This window comes from Osmerus eperlanus, chromosome 6 (assembly GCF_963692335.1).
Source record: "Osmerus eperlanus chromosome 6, fOsmEpe2.1, whole genome shotgun sequence".
NCBI classification, from domain to species: Eukaryota; Metazoa; Chordata; class Actinopteri; order Osmeriformes; family Osmeridae; genus Osmerus; species Osmerus eperlanus.
In genome coordinates this window covers 1189183-1206545 of record NC_085023.1, presented here as the reverse complement: position 1 = coordinate 1206545, position 17363 = coordinate 1189183, and the positions used below count along the sequence as shown (strand labels likewise).

General features: G+C 49.1%; 1 protein-coding gene across 13 annotated transcripts in view; it reads left to right on the top strand.

The window, feature by feature from the left end:
• Positions 1 to 17363, top strand: part of LOC134021842 (neurexin-1a) — a 242827-nt gene that overhangs the window by 22734 nt on the left and 202730 nt on the right. For 6 of the 13 annotated variants that reach the window (XM_062462906.1, XM_062462907.1, XM_062462912.1 and 3 more), the window contains exons 3-5: positions 4966 to 4983; positions 6139 to 6168; positions 9348 to 9434. In XM_062462906.1, coding sequence (XP_062318890.1) covers positions 4966 to 4983; positions 6139 to 6168; positions 9348 to 9434 — 135 coding nt within the window. The remainder of the gene's footprint in view (positions 1 to 4965; positions 4984 to 6138; positions 6169 to 9347; positions 9435 to 17363) is intronic. The other 7 variants (XM_062462915.1, XM_062462910.1, XM_062462908.1 and 4 more) reach the window with 3 other exon arrangements.

Here is a 17363-nt window from a genome sequence, read left to right as displayed (position 1 = left end):
GGTCACCACTACAACATGGTTAGAGGCTCTGCTAGATTTCCATGTCTTCCAGTAGCTGTGATCCCTAAGCACCCTGGGAAACACTCTGATGGTCGTGTGCCATTTCTGTATATTTTCTATCTAAAGATTTGAGATGAACATCAGATATAATAGAAGACAAACATGCACAGGGCCAGGCTTGGGAGGAACTATTGGTATTATAGGGTTTAATTATTTTAACATTGTTATTGTTGCGTAATCATCTGTGGTTGATGCTGGCTAGGAGGCAGTAGAAGGAGAGCCTCAGTATGCTTGTGACATACACTGATGTCTGTTGGGCTGGTTTGGGTCATGTGGTCATCTCATTTACATGTTAGTGCATGCTCTGACACAAACACACACACATTTACATTACATTTACATTTATTCATTTAGCAGACGCTTTTATCCAAAGCGACTTCCAAGAGAGAGCTTTACAAAGTGCATAGGTCACTGATCATAACAACAAGATAGCCACAAAAACATTGCGAGTAGCCAAAACATGAAGCACACATTGTGAACAACCAAAGTAAGTGCCAAAGGGAAGAACCATAAGAGCATGTAGTTAAACAAGTTACAATTAAACAACATGAACCGCTATAAGTGTAAGTGTACCTGTGGAAAAAGCAAGCAACAACTAGAGAGGGTACAATTTCTGGGGAAATTGTAGGGTGTGCTTGCTTGCGTCGGTTGCACAGGGGTCCGTTTTTGAATGACATTTTTACAACTGATATTTCTGTATATTTTATATAAAAATGCATACTTATTATTTATAAAGATTACATAGATTTTTTTTAAAACAGACAAAAATGCTGCTCATTTACAACTGAAAATACGAGTGAAGTGTAGAATGAAATAGATGTCTTCTCATTTCCCCTGCAAGAGGCAGCCTCATCGTTGAATCAAAACGAATACATTTGGCAGACCGGTGTAAAAATTGACCTAATCTCTATGACTTAAACGTCATTTTAAGTTTTTCCCTTCTCGTGATATTTTCAGGCATGTAGCCTACTCATTGCATTCATTCATTAATAAAGAACCCCCTTTGAAGATTATTCTACGACGTTACCCGGCAGTAGAAGATGGAATCGCGATTCAAACAGTACCATCTGCTAACTGAAAATATGCCCCCCAAAACGTAAATAAGCTTGACATTTATTTAGTGGAAAATCGCTCATTCATAAAAAGCTCACTGGTAGCGATCATTGTCAGTAACAACGCAAAATGCGATATAGCCCTGTGTGGAGAAGCTGCCCCGGTAAATTGTACTACTACGGTACAGTACTAGTAGACTACTGCTGTGTTCGTCTTGGTAGCGATTGCGTTGGTTGAATTGGATTTAACGTTCCGTTGTACGGTTTAAGCTGAAATTAATTATTTTCATGAACAGATTGACAAAGTTTAGGCTGTGGCAATGAAGTTCAGGTTAGTAGTTAGATAGACTTTTGATTTAAGTAAGGGGAGTGCCGAACATGTTCTGTCGCCGTTTGACTTCCTACAGCTGTGTAAATGTTTTTGTAGTGTCTCGCGTAGGCTACAGCGTTGCAGTGATACACTGGATTGAAACCACAGGTAATGATAATTTCACCCACAAATCGTTTACTTGTAATCTAATGTCATAATAAATCCTACAACGAAAATGTATATGTGAGGAATGTTTATTTTAACGATTGAAAACAGATACATCATAGACCACTGTAGTATGTGTTGCCCGGGCAACACAGGCTAATGTCATGATGCTAATATTTCAGTGAAATAGTAGACTACTGTTTCCGAAAGTAGATGTACTTCCTTAATAATATCAGCTTATATTGTACATTACACATCACAATTGTGTGTCATATCACAAAGTAAAATGAGTAAATAGTTATCACCCTGGCCTCTTTGCTTGTGGCGTTCCTGCAGCTGCCTTGCAGTAAAGCTATAGTTAGCCTAGCTATCCCCCAAGTTAACAGATGCGAAACGAATGTTCTGCTACAGGTAGTCACGCGTGTTTTCGTGACGTTAGTGACGTAGTGACGTTAGTAACGTCAGTGACTGTGGCTAGCAAATTAGCCACCGTTAGCTTCACTTTTCACCACAAAAACTTAACTTAAGCCCAAACCATGCAACGGAACGTAAATTCCAATAGAAGCAAGGCAATCGCTACCAAGACGAACCTTTTGACACCGCCGTTGTGTATGTAGGCCAAATATTGACTGAGTTTTAGGGGGGCGAAAATAAACAATAAATAATAAATAAATATATATGTGAGAGAACAAAGGTTGTGCTCTCGCCGAAGGCTTGAGCACACCCAATTACACATGTAAACGGAGTAATCGTATTATTGGCATAAACCGACAATTGCTAGTAATCGGGTTTCTCATGGTCAAGTAAACGTACCAATCACCTGTGTGAGAGACTGAGTGGTGCGTGTCTGTCGTTACGGTGATGGTGCAGCTATGATTGCTAACGCGCTGAGGGCAGAGAATAAGAGAAATGTAGCTAGAATCCACACCTAAAACAAGATAACCTAGACGCAAAACTGTACGTCCAATCCAAAATATAAGGATATTTTCCGAGACCCAAGACTCTGCCGAAACCAGAGATATTCTTTATATATCTGTGCAGTCAGAAATACGACTCTACCTGCAGTTTCAAAAACGTGTTCCTTTTGCTTTCCTGGTGCGTGTTTGTTTGGTTGCCACGGCGATGGCGCAGCTGTGATAGCTAACGAGCTAGGCAGAGAGAAAAACGAACATTTACCTAGCATCCACACCTCAAACAAGTTGACCTAGACGCAAAACTACACGTCCAATCAATAAAATGAGGATATTTTCCGAGACCCAAGACTCTGCCGAAACTAGAGATGTCCTTTATATGTCTGTGCGGTCAGAAATATGTCTCTACCGGCAGTTTCGAAATCGTCTTTCTTCCTGCTTTCTCTGACGGATTTTACCCACCTCTCCATTGAAGTTAGTGAGAGAATTTGAAAGGCTGCTCTCGCTTCAAGGCTCATAGCTGAAAATCTGTAAATGTGAGCTCTTTAGTAGTTACATTGGCTGAAAGAGGACAATTTTTCCTACATTTTAAGGTATAACTTGTTTCTGTACGTTAAACTATATGAACGTTAGAGGAATTTGTTTGACAATTTAGTTGAATATCAGAAAAAGATATTCATAAAAATCAAGAAGGAGCAAACATTTTAATGTATTTCAAACTGTCATAATTCAAAATTGGCTGAATATTTGAAAAAGCTGAATCATTTGGGAATAGCTGAATGTCTTGTGAACATTTTAAAGGTTGAATGGTGTCTCTAGCTGAAAGTATGCTGAAGTAGTTACGTTTGAAAGAGGAGGAAGCTTTTTAATGATTTGAAAGGATTTACCATTACTTTTAATGGGAGAATAATTTGCACAAAAACCTTAGTGTCTTAAAAAGTATAAAAGTGAGAAATACCAAAAGTCATAGTCAACATCTCCTGAAGGAGCCGAACGTTTTGATACATACATTGTAGGAATCGGTGAAAGTATGCAGAACTAGTTAAAGGCCAAAAAACGGTTGATTCCACCCCCCCAGTGGTGGAATCAACAACACACACACACACACACAAACACGTAACAAACAAACGTACATAAGCATACACACTCTTGCTCACTCTAACTCATCCGTGAGTGGCTTAAAGATGCCAGACCCAAACCAGCTAACGTTAACTGGTTTAACTGGCTTAATGAACTTTACTAAACATGCTTTTAATTAGCTAGAGTTTAATTACTTTATAATTAAAATATGTTTAATGTATTAAATATAAAGTGCAACCTTCCAGGCCAGGAGTGGCGTCGGTCCTTTAGCTTTGTGTCCTGAACGAGGGATCACAGACATTCTGTGCGTCTCTGTGATGCAGTTTGTTCTGTGCAGGTGCATATGAAGGACTCAAAATACAAATTAGATTTAATTAACGCTAGTGCACACACATAGGCAAACAAGTAACAAAACCAATAGTACCTTTATCTATCATCTATTGTGTTGTTTAAATGATGGTACTGCTATTGCATAAATGTTTTTGGGCATCCTAACACACATGCACACAATTCCTGTATTCCCCCACTGGCGGTATGACACAGTCTGTATTGAGTTAAAGACAGGATTCCATCTTTGAATCTCTGAAGACAAAGATGCCAAGACTCTAGTGTGGCAGGCCTCAAACCCTCACCCTGCTGTCAAAGCTCTTCAAATCTGGTCTGGTTCTAGGTGGAAACATCTGAGGAAAAGGGTCTGTGGAACCAAACACTGTTTTACTCAGACAGGTACACAGACAGGCAGGCAGGCAGGCAGGTTACGCAGGCAGGGTACACAGGCAGACAGGCAGGCAGGCAGGCAGGCAGGCGGGCGGGCAGGTTACATAGGCAGGGTACACAGGCAGACAGGCAGACATGCAGGTTACATAGGTAGGGTACACAGACGGGCAGGCGGGCAGTTTTTGCAAGAGGGCTTTACAGTGGGTAGTAGCTAGCCACATCAGTAGGCCCGTAGCTAGCCACACCAGCTATCCCTTAGAACAGTAACTAGGTTTCCAGTGTGAGGGAACCATGGGTAGTGTGCGTGTGGTGTTGGATGCTGTGCATGGTAAACACATGCAGCGGCCTGTACTAGTCTGCATGCTGCTTAACCCTCGTGCTGCCTTCGGGTCACATGACCCAAAGGTTCATAACGAACCATCGTTGTGTTTACCCAATTTTACCCAATAAAAAAACAAATTAAAATAATTTTCTTTTAACCTTTGCAATGTGGGGGGTCTGAGACAGCCCAACGGTTAAAAGAAAATGCTTCACTTTGTCTTTGTATGCGGTAAATCTGTCGCAATACGACGGTGGGTCACAATGACTGATGGGTCAGAATGACCCGAAGATAACACAAGGGTTAACAAGAGTGTCTCCCTCTCTTTCTCTCCGCCCGGCTCGCTGGCAGAAGACTTCCCTAATGAAGGTGGGTGTGCTGTCCTCCATCTCCTTCCACACCTGCTTCTGTGTCACATGGTTCCACACCTGCTTCTGTGTCACATGGTTCCACACCTGCTTCTGTGTCACATGGTCCCAGACCTGCTTCTGTGTCACATGGTTCAGTGTTCACCTCCACACGTCTGTTGTGGTTGTGGTGTTGTTGATTCCCTCTGAACCCCACATGGCGAGAAGGATCTAAATGATTGGAACAATCTGATGCTTCCTGGTCATATAATAGCTGTGGTGTAATTGTTTCTCTAATGCAGATCTTGAAACTTGAAACCAGCTTTTACCAATGCTGGTGTGAGAATGGACCACTTAATTGGGTATATTGTTTTCACTTTAACATAATGTGTTCACTTGACGGTTCAAACATCCTGACAGGATTGTCATGTAATTGCTCTGGTTAACAACAATGTCAAAGTACACTTCCTGTGTGAGCCGAGGATACATGTCACTTCCTCCTGTAGCAAGTGTGATTACTCTTCATACCAGGGAACTGGCGTTTCCCTACTGTGTCACTTGGCCAAGTGCTAAGTAAGTGTAAGTAGTGTCAGGTGCAGTAGTGTCAGGTGCAGGCTGGGTGAGCAGGAGTGGGTCGGTAGTCCCTCCAAGAGTCCAAGGGTTGAAGGTTCTGTAATACATTATTAGTATTGGTTTAGTATTAGTATTTTCTTTTTTTCAAAATATGCATTTTACACTTCTCATTTATTTAGCAGTATAGCAAAATCTTGATCTGAAACTAGGTAAATAAGCGTATGTAAATCTGCATTTGAGACGTTTTAATTGCATTAATTCTAGGAACATGTTAATGCTATGGTGGTTGGGGCTACCCTGGTGCTGGGTGGCGAGGTCTGGGGTGGGCGGGCCTGTTGATGAAGAATCTAACCACATCGTTCCTCCTCAGTAAGTTTGGATGATGAAGCATAGCAACCAGTGGGTCCATAGCAACCAGTGGGTTGAGTCCATGCTTCTCAACCCTGCACTGTCTGCCCCTCCCCCTTCTCTCACTCCTCGTCCCCCCTCCCCCCTCTCACTCCCCCCAACTTCAAGACATCTGCCCGCAGACAGATGACTGTGTCTATGACCCTGACCCCCTGACCCCTGACTTCTGCTGACTGTGCTCTTGTTTTCCTTTAAGGTCTGGCGCACCTGATGATGGGCGACCAAGGTATGTTCCTCCTCCTCCTCCTCCTCCTCCTCCTCCTCCTCCCTCGTCCTTCCTCCACACTCTCTCTCTTTCTGGCTGCTGTGGATTTTAGGCTCCCATTCAACCTGCTGGCTCTGGATGTCTATGCCCATAGCTAATTCTACTGATCACTCACTCTTCTGTTTTCAACTACTTTTTTAATGTTTCAAATACTGTAAATACATACTGTCTTATTCTAGTGTTACTGAAGTCATGTTCTAGTGTAACTAATGTAACTGCAGTCATGTTGTAGTTTAGCTACAGTGTAACTACAGTCATGTTGTGTAACTACAGTGATGTTGTAGTGTAGCTACAGTGTAGTTGCAGTAATGTTGTAGTGTAGCTACAGTGTAACTACAATCATGTTGTAATGTAGCCACAGTAATGTTTTAGGGTAGCTAAAGTGTAACTACAGTCATGTTGTAGGGTAACTACAATCATGTTGTAGTAACTACAGTCGTGTTGTAGTGTAACCACAGTCATGTGTAGCTACATCCTGGTTCTTGCCGCCTGCACTTGTAAGGGGGCGAGGCTTCTGCTTGACGGACAGCGTCACCATGGCAGCTGCATGTTCCTATCAGCCTTGATGATCCACATTTCCAGCATGCATCTCTGCAGCAGATCAAATATGTCTTCCCCCACCCCTACCCATCTCTCCCATCCTCTCTCTCTCTCTCTCTCTCTCTCTCTCTCTCTCTCTCTCTCTCTCTCTCTCTCTCTCTCTCTCTCTCTCTCTCTCTCTCTGCCTCATGTACGTACATTTGCAAATGTAGCGTTATTAGCACCATGGCCAACCCGCAGATTGCGCACGCTGTGATGCTTCAGTTTACGTCGTATTTACGAAACCTGCAGTTCATCGGGTAATCAGCGCCTTTCTCCGCCCACTATACCGTACATTGCGAGCATTTAAACTTGCAATTGAATGGGCCTCCTTCTCTCTATCATGGATCAGCCACCAAAGTCAAAAATGTATGTGCTTGTTCATGCAAATTTAAATATTATACAAGGCCGGAATTCCACAGCAACACAAAAAAATGCAATCTGGACCGAAATTACAAATTTCAGTAACTGTAATATTGCATGGCTGCTTAATCTGTAACGCGTAATGATTTCGTGTTCACTCAACTGAAAAAGTGTGATCCTTGTGGCAAAAATCCTTTCAGATCGTCTCCTCGGCCTATGTCTTCGTCTTGCTCGGATTACTGCTGTCATTTCACCAGGAGGCATATGCGAGGGAACCCGCGTGCATCCAGGTTTACACCTGCTTTTAAGAGGCGCAGAATTAGACGCAAAATAGAGACGCACTTTCACGGGCAGTTTTTGTACATACTGCGGAATACATAATTAGGCACACTTTACGCATCCCCTCCCATCTCTTTATGGGAAACTCCCACTTTCCCCTTGACCCTCCCGTGAATGCATATTCATGACACGGAAAAGCGCAATTTGCCCTTTTTGAGTTCCCGCAACAGGCAGTCTGCGCTTTTACCTCAGTGCGGCATGTTTGTACATACCTCACCATGCTTTTACGCGCAAATTGCGAAACAAATACGCCTGAAGTGGGCGCTAAAGTGTTAGTACATGAGGCCCACAGTCTCTCTCAACTCTCTTTCTCTCTGCTCTATACAGGCCTCTCTCTCTCTCCTCTCTCTCTCTCTCTCTCTCTCTCTCTCTCTCTCTCTCTCTCTCTCTCTCTCTCTCTCTCTCTCTCTCTCTCTCTCTCTCTCTCTCTCTCTCTCTCTCTCAGCTCCAAACAGGCCCCCCTCTCTCTCTCTCAGCTCTATACAGGCCTCTCTCTCACTCAGCTCTATACAGCCCTCTCTTTCTCTCAGCTCTATACAGGCCCCTCTCTCTCTCTCTCTCTCTCTCTCTCTCTCTCTCTCTCTCTCTCTCTCTCTCTCTCTCTCTCTCTCTCTCAGCTCTATACAGGCCCCCCTCTCTCTCTCAGCTCCATACAGGCCCCTCTCTCTCTCTCAGCTCTATACAGGCCCCTCTCTCTCTCAACTCTATACAGGCCCCTCTCTCTCAGCTCTATACAAGCCCCCTCTCTCTCTCTCTCTCTCTCTCTCTCTCTCTCTCTCTCTCTCTCTCTCTCTCTCTCTCTCTCTCTCTCTCAGCTCTATATAGCCCCCCCCCCTCTCTCTCTCTCTCTCTCTCTCTGTCTTTTTCATCTCTATACAGGCCCCTCTCTCTTTCTCAGCTCTATACAGGCCCAGCATGTCTTCAGCTCTGTGCTCTGTGCTGCTTTTGGTTAAGACGTGTCTCTCATCTCTCTGTTTCTGCTCTTCTATACCCTCTGTCCCACTTCTCTCCTCTGTTCTCCCTCTCCTCTCTCTTTTCCATCTTCTTTCCTCTCTCCTCTTCTTTCTCTTTTATCTGGAACTGCTTTCTCCATGGACCATTCCATCCAACCTCATAGGTAAAACTAAAGGTATTAACTGCTCCTCCATGTCTCCATCCCTGTGGTGCTGCTTGTGCCCTCTAATACTGTTCAGTAGCATAAAAGGCCAAGGGCCAGATATAGATGTGTTCTGTATGTGTCTTATGGTGTGTGATGGTGCTCAAGGTAAGTGTGCTGGCTTGGCTGTGGGCTCCAATGCGAGGGTGCAGCAGTGTGTCTGCTGCCTGCATGGGTAACCAGGGTAACCAGCTCTGTCCGCTCTCCGGCCGCTGACGGCTACCCAGCCCCACTGCACGGTAACGCCTTTCCTTGTGTTTTACATTGTGGAGGCTGGGGACCCTGGGGGGCCATACCTGGAGGTCTGGGGGGGCCTTATCTGGGAGACCTGGGGGGCCATACCTGGGGGTTCAGGGTGGGCCTTATCTGGGAGACCTGGGGGGCCATACCTGGGGGTTCAGGGTGGGCCTTATCTGGGAGACCTGGGGGGCCATACCTGGAGGTCTGGGGGCAGGTCTCCCTGGCCCCAGTCTCCTGGGGGGAAGGTCCCCCTGGCCCCTGCCTCCTGGGAGGCAGGTCTCCCTGGCCCCTGCCTCCTGGGAGGCAGGTCCCCCTGGCCCCTGCCTCCTGGGAGGCAGGTCCCCCTGGCCCCTGCCTCCTGGGAGGCAGGTCCCCCTGGCCCCTGCCTCCTGGGGGCAAGTCTCCCAGGCTACATCCTCCTGGGAGGCAGGTCTTCCTGACTGTTGGTTTGACTCTCCCTCAGGCTCTGGGCCGGGCCCTGGAGGCCCTGGAGGCTCTGGAGGCCCTGGAGGAGGCGGCTGGCGTCTCAGGTCTCTGCTGAGCATTCCAGGTAAACATTCCTTCCTCTGAGGTCACAGGTCACGTCTGTGTTGTGCTGGCTTTGGCTGCTTTCTCTACAGTCGTGTCTGCGTGGAACACTTGAATGACACTTGCATTACTGGTCATTTATTCATTCCTAAATGTTTCAAAGCTTTAAAATATAAATTTGTTTTATAGTTTTATTATAGACCCAAATTACTGAATAGCTTACTTGCTATTGTGACATTCAAGTGTTCCAACTACATTTTCAACGCACTCCTCTGCGCTGCAGTGTCATGTTAGCCTGTGAGACATTGGGCATTGATTATAAGAGCGAGAACATGGCCTCACTTAGCCTTCAGAATGCATTATCACATGGTGCAACACACACCATCCAAACGGGTCATATGGACACGGAACATCACAAGGTAAGTTCACATTCAGCACTTCCTGTTTGGACAGTTGGTGTTCAGATGGCCTTGTGTCTACAATGCCACGGTCAGCATTCCCTGAAGCTATCCACAGATCACCATGGATACGGTGAACAAGCAGCAGGTGTTTCCACTGCAATACCATTAACACAGTGTTCATAAAACACATTAGCGGGCTTCCTCCTGTTGCGGAATCACAGCTCGTTCCAGTCTCTGGAACAGGAAGAGGACAGATTCATTTGCTGATACGTTTTTAACTGACTTAGGCCTTGACCTGAACACAGGACTGTCCCTGCAGAGGTAAGTGGTGTTTACTGGTGCTCTCTGGGGTGCAGGCTGGCTGGGTGGGTGCTGGTCTGGTCTGGGGTGCAGGCTGGCTGGGTGGGTGCTGGTCTGGTCTGGGGTGCAGGCTGGCTGGGTGGGTGCTGGTCTGGTCTGGGGTGCAGGCTGGCTGGGTGGGTGCTGGTCTGGTCTGGGGTGCAGGCTGGCTGGGTGGGTGCTGGTCTGGTCTGGGGTGCAGGCTGGCTGGGTGGGTGCTGGTCTGGTCTGGGGTGCAGGCTGGCTGGGTGGGTGCTGGTCTGGTCTGGGGTGCAGGCTGGCTGGGTGGGTGCTGGTCTGGGGTGCAGGCTGGCTGGGTGGGTGCTGGTCCGGTCTGGGGTGCAGGCTGGCTGGGTGGGTGCTGGTCTGGTCTGGGGTGCAGGCTGGCTGGGTGGGTGCTGGTCTGGTCTGGGGTGCAGGCTGGCTGGGTGGGTGCTCGTCCGGTCTGGGGTGCAGGCTGGCTGGGTGGGTGCTGGTCCGGTCTGGGGTGCAGGCTGGCTGGGTGGGTGCTGGTCTGGTCTGGGGTGCAGGCTGGCTGGCTGGGTGCTGGTCCTGTCTGGGTGCGTGTCTTTGGCCTGGCTGGTCGTGTCTCTGGCCTGGCTGGTCGTGTCTTTGGCCTGGCTGGTCGTGTCTCTGGCCTGGCTGGTCGTGTCTCTGGCCTGGCTGGTCGTGTCTCTGGCCTGGCTGGTCGTGTCTCTGGCCTGGCTGGTCGTGTCTTTGGCCTGGCTGGTCGTGTCTTTGGCCTGGCTGGTCGTGTCTCTGGCCTGGCTGGTCGTGTCTCTGGCCTGGCTGGTCGTGTCTCTGGCCTGGCTGGTCCCTCCGCAGGCAGGGCAGACTTCATCCACGGTAACTCTGGACTATTTTCCTGGTTCCTCAATTTTCTCAGGCTGGTAGTTTGTCCTTGTAGTGAAGCAGTACAGTGGTAAAGGATGAAAAAGGAAATTAACACATGCTTTCTCAACACAGAGTCTAAACCTCTGTCAACACCAACATGTAATCCTGAGCCTTTCTTAATATTTATGATGTGACCATTGTGAGTTGTTCTCTGAGGTAACGTGGTTTGTGTTTCATAAGCGGTTCTCAGTGGAGAGCAGGTTGGAGGCTGGCCTGGGGCAGCATATTGCGTGCGGTCCGCAGATGCCAGTGTTCCTGTGCCAGGGCGCAGGCCGGCGTGGGCAGAAGGCCCTCCGTGGGGGGCGAGGGAAGAGAGCTGACGAGGCACCAAACTGACAACACTGCTTCTAATTCCGGTGCTTTGTGTGTCCTCACACAAAGCACCGCACTGAGACCACACTGTGGTCTCAGTGCGGTCCACACTGTGGTCTCTTATTCTCACACACACACACTCACAACAGGCACAGCATGTTGTTACGACACACCAACAAAATGGCCACCACACGTTGTCTCCGTGCATGGGCGAACTTCACCTCCCACGTATACACAAGAAAATAAATACATGAAATCATATTAATGTAGGCTGCTTTGATTGCATGACACGTTTCTGGGTATCTGATAAGCATGCCGTTTATACAGCACTGTTGGGTTAGGGTTACATTGTTGTGCAAGTTGGAATTATTTAAATCAGTTTCTTCGAAATTCATTATGTAATTACAAATAATATTCATTCAGCAGACTTTTTATTCAATGCTATATATAAATAGAAACAGCGATGTACAGTTCTGTGTTTGGGTGTTCAGAGTCACGGTCTGTATTTAACCGGCACAGTGCAAAACAACAACACCAGCATCAGATCTTAAGCCCAACATCATAAACCGTGTTGTGGGTGCAGTCTGTTTTGCATGACTTGCAGAATCAGTTTGTTGGAAGAGGTATTGGGTGTAACATGGTGTTAATATCAGCTTCTCCCGGTTCATCCAGCAACAGGACACAATCCAGAAACCCATTGTACACATCGTACACATCATAAAGCACAGTCACAGCATAGTCAGTCACAGCACAGTAACACCCACAGCAGTCACAGCACAGTCACAGCACAGTCACTGTCGTAACTGCTGTTTATCTCAGTCATTCATGAGTGAACTCTGGGTTGATGTGGTCTCTGGGTGGAGTGGAGCTGGACCTGCAGCAGCTTTAGGCTGTGTAGACGCCATCTTACAGGTGCAGATGTGCTTTAGCTTAATCACTCCCCAATTGAGTCTAATTGCGTCAGATTTTTCGGAGATGGAAAATAGCCGCTTTTAATAACATGTTCTAACAAGATGTCTGTATCCTCTAGGTCTGTGTCTGGGACGCCTCGATAGATGTCTCTCTGTGTGTCTCTATTTCACCCTTTCTCACTCTTTCTTTTTTACTCTACCTAGTGAAGGTTGTTTTCTCAAGTTGTTCATATTTAATCAAATGAGATAGCAGAGTCACAGCACACACAGGAAGCAGATCTTAACATGTGTCTGAGGACTTCTGACCATTTGTTTGGCACGATTGAAGCTAAAATATACAAAGAATTTCATCTCCCTCTCTAACCTACTTTAACATCCTCTTCTCTGTGTCTTCTCTGTCTCTGTGTCTGTCTGTCTGTCTTCTCTCTGGATCTCCTGGGTCCTGCTCAGATGTACGGCCAGGCTTCAAAGCCAGGCTCTAACGGAGGAGAGGAGGCAGTCTTGTATCCTGGTAGCTGAGGGGGTAAGGAGAGGAGGCAGTCTTGTATCCTGGTAGCTGAGGGTGTGAGGAGAGGAGGCAGTCTTGTATCCTGCTAGCTGAGGGTGTAAGGAGAGGAGGCAGTCTTGTATCCTGGTAGCTGAGGGGGTAAGGAGAGGAGGCAGTCTTGTATCCTGCTAGCTGAGGGTGTGAGGAGAGGAGGCAGTCTTGTATCCTGGTAGCTGAGGGGGTAAGGAGAGGAGGCAGTCTTGTATCCTGCTAGCTGAGGGGGTTAGGAGAGGAGGCAGTCTTGTATCCTGGTGGTAGCTGAGGGGGTAAGGAGAGGAGGCAGTCTTGTATCCTGGTAGCTGAGGGTGTGAGGAGAGGAGGCAGTCTTGTATCCTGCTAGCTGAGGGTGTGAGGAGAGGAGGCAGTCTTGTATCCTGGTGGTAGCTGAGGGGGTAAGGAGAGGAGGCAGTCTTGTATCCTGGTAGCTGAGGGTGTAAGGAGAGGAGGCAGTCTTGTATCCTGGTAGCTGAGGGGGTCAGGAGAGGAGGCAGTCTTGTATCCTGCTAGCTGAGGGTGTAAGGAGAGGAGGCAGTCTTGTATCCTGGTAGCTGAGGGGGTAAGGAGAGGAGGCAGTCTTGTATCCTGCTAGCTGAGGGTGTGAGGAGAGGAGGCAGTCTTGTATCCTGGTAGCTGAGGGGGTAAGGAGAGGAGGCAGTCTTGTATCCTGCTAGCTGAGGGGGTTAGGAGAGGAGGCAGTCTTGTATCCTGGTGGTAGCTGAGGGGGTAAGGAGAGGAGGCAGTCTTGTATCCTGGTAGCTGAGGGTGTGAGGAGAGGAGGCAGTCTTGTATCCTGCTAGCTGAGGGTGTGAGGAGAGGAGGCAGTCTTGTATCCTGGTGGTAGCTGAGGGGGTAAGGAGAGGAGGCAGTCTTGTATCCTGGTAGCTGAGGGGGTAAGGAGAGGAGGCAGTCTTGTATCCTGGTAGCTGAGGGGGTAAGGAGAGGAGGCAGTCTTGTATCCTGCTAGCTGAGGGTGTAAGGAGAGGAGGCAGTCTTGTATCCTGGTAGCTGAGGGTGTGAGGAGAGGAGGCAGTCTTGTATCCTGCTAGCTGAGGGGGTAAGGAGAGGAGGCAGTCTTGTATCCTGGTAGCTGAGGGTGTGAGGAGAGGAGGCAGTCATGTATCCTGGTAGCTGAGGGTGTAAGGAGAGGAGGCAGTCTTGTATCCTGGTAGCTGAGGGTGTGAGGAGAGGAGGCAGTCTTGTATCCTGGTAGCTGAGGGTGTGAGGAGAGGAGGCAGTCTTGTATCCTGGTAGCTGAGGGGGTCAGGAGAGGAGGCAGTCTTGTATCCTGGTAACTGAGGGGGTCAGGAGAGGAGGCAGTCTTGTATCCTGGTAGCTGAGGGGGTAAGGAGAGGAGGCAGTCTTGTATCCTGGTAGCTGAGGGGGTAAGGAGAGGAGGCAGTCTTGTATCCTGGTAGCTGAGGGGGTAAGGAGAGGAGGCAGTCTTGTATCCTGGTGGTAGCTGAGGGTGTGAGGAGAGGAGGCAGTCTTGTATCCTGGTAGCTGAGGGTGTGAGGAGAGGAGGCAGTCTTGTATCCTGGTGGTAGCTGAGGGGGTAAGGAGAGGAGGCAGTCTTGTATCCTGCTAGCTGAGGGTGTGAGGAGAGGAGGCAGTCTTGTATCCTGGTAGCTGAGGGGGTAAGGAGAGGAGGCAGTCTTGTATCCTGGTAGCTGAGGGTGTAAGGAGAGGAGGCAGTCTTGTATCCTGCTAGCTGAGGGGGTAAGGAGAGGAGGCAGTCTTGTATCCTGGTGGTAGCTGAGGGGGTCAGGAGAGGAGGCAGTCTTGTATCCTGGTAGCTGAGGGTGTGAGGAGAGGAGGCAGTCTTGTATCCTGGTAGCTGAGGGGGTCAGGAGAGGAGGCAGTCTTGTATCCTGGTAACTGAGGGGGTCAGGAGAGGAGGCAGTCTTGTATCCTGGTAGCTGAGGGGGTAAGGAGAGGAGGCAGTCTTGTATCCTGGTAGCTGAGGGGGTAAGGAGAGGAGGCAGTCTTGTATCCTGCTAGCTGAGGGGGTAAGAAGAGGAGGCAGTCTTGTATCCTACTAGCTGAGGGGGTAAGGAGAGGAGGCAGTCTTGTATCCTGGTAGCTGAGGGTGTGAGGAGAGGAGGCAGTCTTGTATCCTGGTAGCTGAGGGTGTAAGGAGAGGAGGCAGTCTTGTATCCTGGTAGCTGAGGGTGTGAGGAGAGGAGGCAGTCTTGTATCCTGGTAGCTGAGGGGGTAAGGAGAGGAGGCAGTCTTGTATCCTGGTAGCTGAGGGGGTAAGGAGAGGAGGCAGTCTTGTATCCTGGTAGCTGAGGGGGTAAGGAGAGGAGGCAGTCTTGTATCCTGGTAGCTGAGGGTGTGAGGAGAGGAGGCAGTCTTGTATCCTGGTGGTAGCTGAGGGGGTAAGGAGAGGAGGCAGTCTTGTATCCTGCTAGCTGAGGGTGTGAGGAGAGGAGGCAGTCTTGTATCCTGGTAGCTGAGGGGGTAAGGAGAGGAGGCAGTCTTGTATCCTGGTAGCTGAGGGTGTAAGGAGAGGAGGCAGTCTTGTATCCTGCTAGCTGAGGGGGTAAGGAGAGGAGGCAGTCTTGTATCCTGGTGGTAGCTGAGGGGGTCAGGAGAGGAGGCAGTCTTGTATCCTGGTAGCTGAGGGTGTGAGGAGAGGAGGCAGTCTTGTATCCTGGTAGCTGAGGGTGTGAGGAGAGGAGGCAGTCTTGTATCCTGCTAGCTGAGGGGGTAAGGAGAGGAGGCAGTCTTGTATCCTGGTAGCTGAGGGGGTAAGGAGAGGAGGCAGTCTTGTATCCTGGTAGCTGAGGGTGTGAGGAGAGGAGGCAGTCTTGTATCCTGGTAGCTGAGGGTGTGAGGAGAGGAGGCAGTCTTGTATCCTACTAGCTGAGGGGGTAAGGAGAGGAGGCAGTCTTGTATCCTGGTAGCTGAGGGTGTGAGGAGAGGAGGCAGTCTTGTATCCTGGTAGCTGAGGGTGTAAGGAGAGGAGGCAGTCTTGTATCCTGGTAGCTGAGGGTGTGAGGAGAGGAGGCAGTCTTGTATCCTGGTAGCTGAGGGGGTAAGGAGAGGAGGCAGTCTTGTATCCTGGTAGCTGAGGGTGTGAGGAGAGGAGGCAGTCTTGTATCCTGGTAGCTGAGGGGGTAAGGAGAGGAGGCAGTCTTGTATCCTGGTAGCTGAGGGTGTGAGGAGAGGAGGCAGTCTTGTATCCTGGTAGCTGAGGGTGTGAGGAGAGGAGGCAGTCTTGTATCCTACTATCTGAGGGGGTAAGGAGAGGAGGCAGTCTTGTATCCTGGTAGCTGAGGGTGTGAGGAGAGGAGGCAGTCTTGTATCCTGGTAGCTGAGGGTGTAAGGAGAGGAGGCAGTCTTGTATCCTGGTAGCTGAGGGTGTGAGGAGAGGAGGCAGTCTTGTATCCTGGTAGCTGAGGGGGTAAGGAGAGGAGGCAGTCTTGTATCCTGGTAGCTGAGGGGGTAAGGAGAGGAGGCAGTCTTGTATCCTGGTAGCTGAGGGTGTGAGGAGAGGAGGCAGTCTTGTATCCTGGTAGCTGAGGGTGTGAGGAGAGGAGGCAGTCTTGTATCCTGGTAGCTGAGGGTGTAAGGAGAGGAGGCAGTCTTGTATCCTGGTAGCTGAGGGTGTGAGAAGAGGAGGCAGTCTTGTATCCTGGTAGCTGAGGGGGTAAGGAGAGGAGGCAGTCTTGTATCCTGGTAGCTGAGGGGGTGAGGAGAGGAGGCAGTCTTGTATCCTGGTAGCTGAGGGGGTAAGGAGAGGAGGCAGTCTTGTATCCTGGTAGCTGAGGGTGTGAGGAGAGGAGGCAGTCTTGTATCCTACTAGCTGAGGGGGTAAGGAGAGGAGGCAGTCTTGTATTCTGGTAGCTGAGGGTGTAAGGAGAGGAGGCAGTCTTGTATCCTGGTAGCTGAGGGTGTGAGGAGAGGAGGCAGTCTTGTATCCTGGTAGCTGAGGGGGTAAGGAGAGGAGGCAGTCTTGTATCCTGGTAGCTGAGGGTGTGAGGAGAGGAGGCAGTCTTGTATCCTGCTAGCTGAGGGGGTAAGGAGAGGAGGCAGTCTTGTATCCTGGTAGCTGAGGGGGTAAGGAGAGGAGGCAGTCTTGTATCCTGGTAGCTGAGGGTGTGAGGAGAGGAGGCAGTCTTGTATCCTGGTAGCTGAGGGTGTGAGGAGAGGAGGCAGTCTTGTATCCTACTATCTGAGGGTGTAAGGAGAGGAGGCAGTCTTGTATCCTGGTAGCTGAGGGTGTGAGGAGAGGAGGCAGTCTTGTATCCTGGTAGCTGAGGGTGTGAGGAGAGGAGGCAGTCTTGTATCCTGGTAGCTGAGGGTGTAAGGAGAGGAGGCAGTCTTGTATCCTGGTAGCTGAGGGTGTGAGGAGAGGAGGTAGTCTTGTATCCTGGTAGCTGAGGGTGTGAGGAGAGGAGGTAGTCTTGTATCCTGGTAGCTGAGGGGGTAAGGAGAGGAGGCAGTCTTGTATCCTGGTAGCTGAGGGGGTAAGGAGAGGAGGCAGTCTTGTATCCTGGTAGCTGAGGGTGTGAGGAGAGGAGGCAGTCTTGTATCCTGCTAGC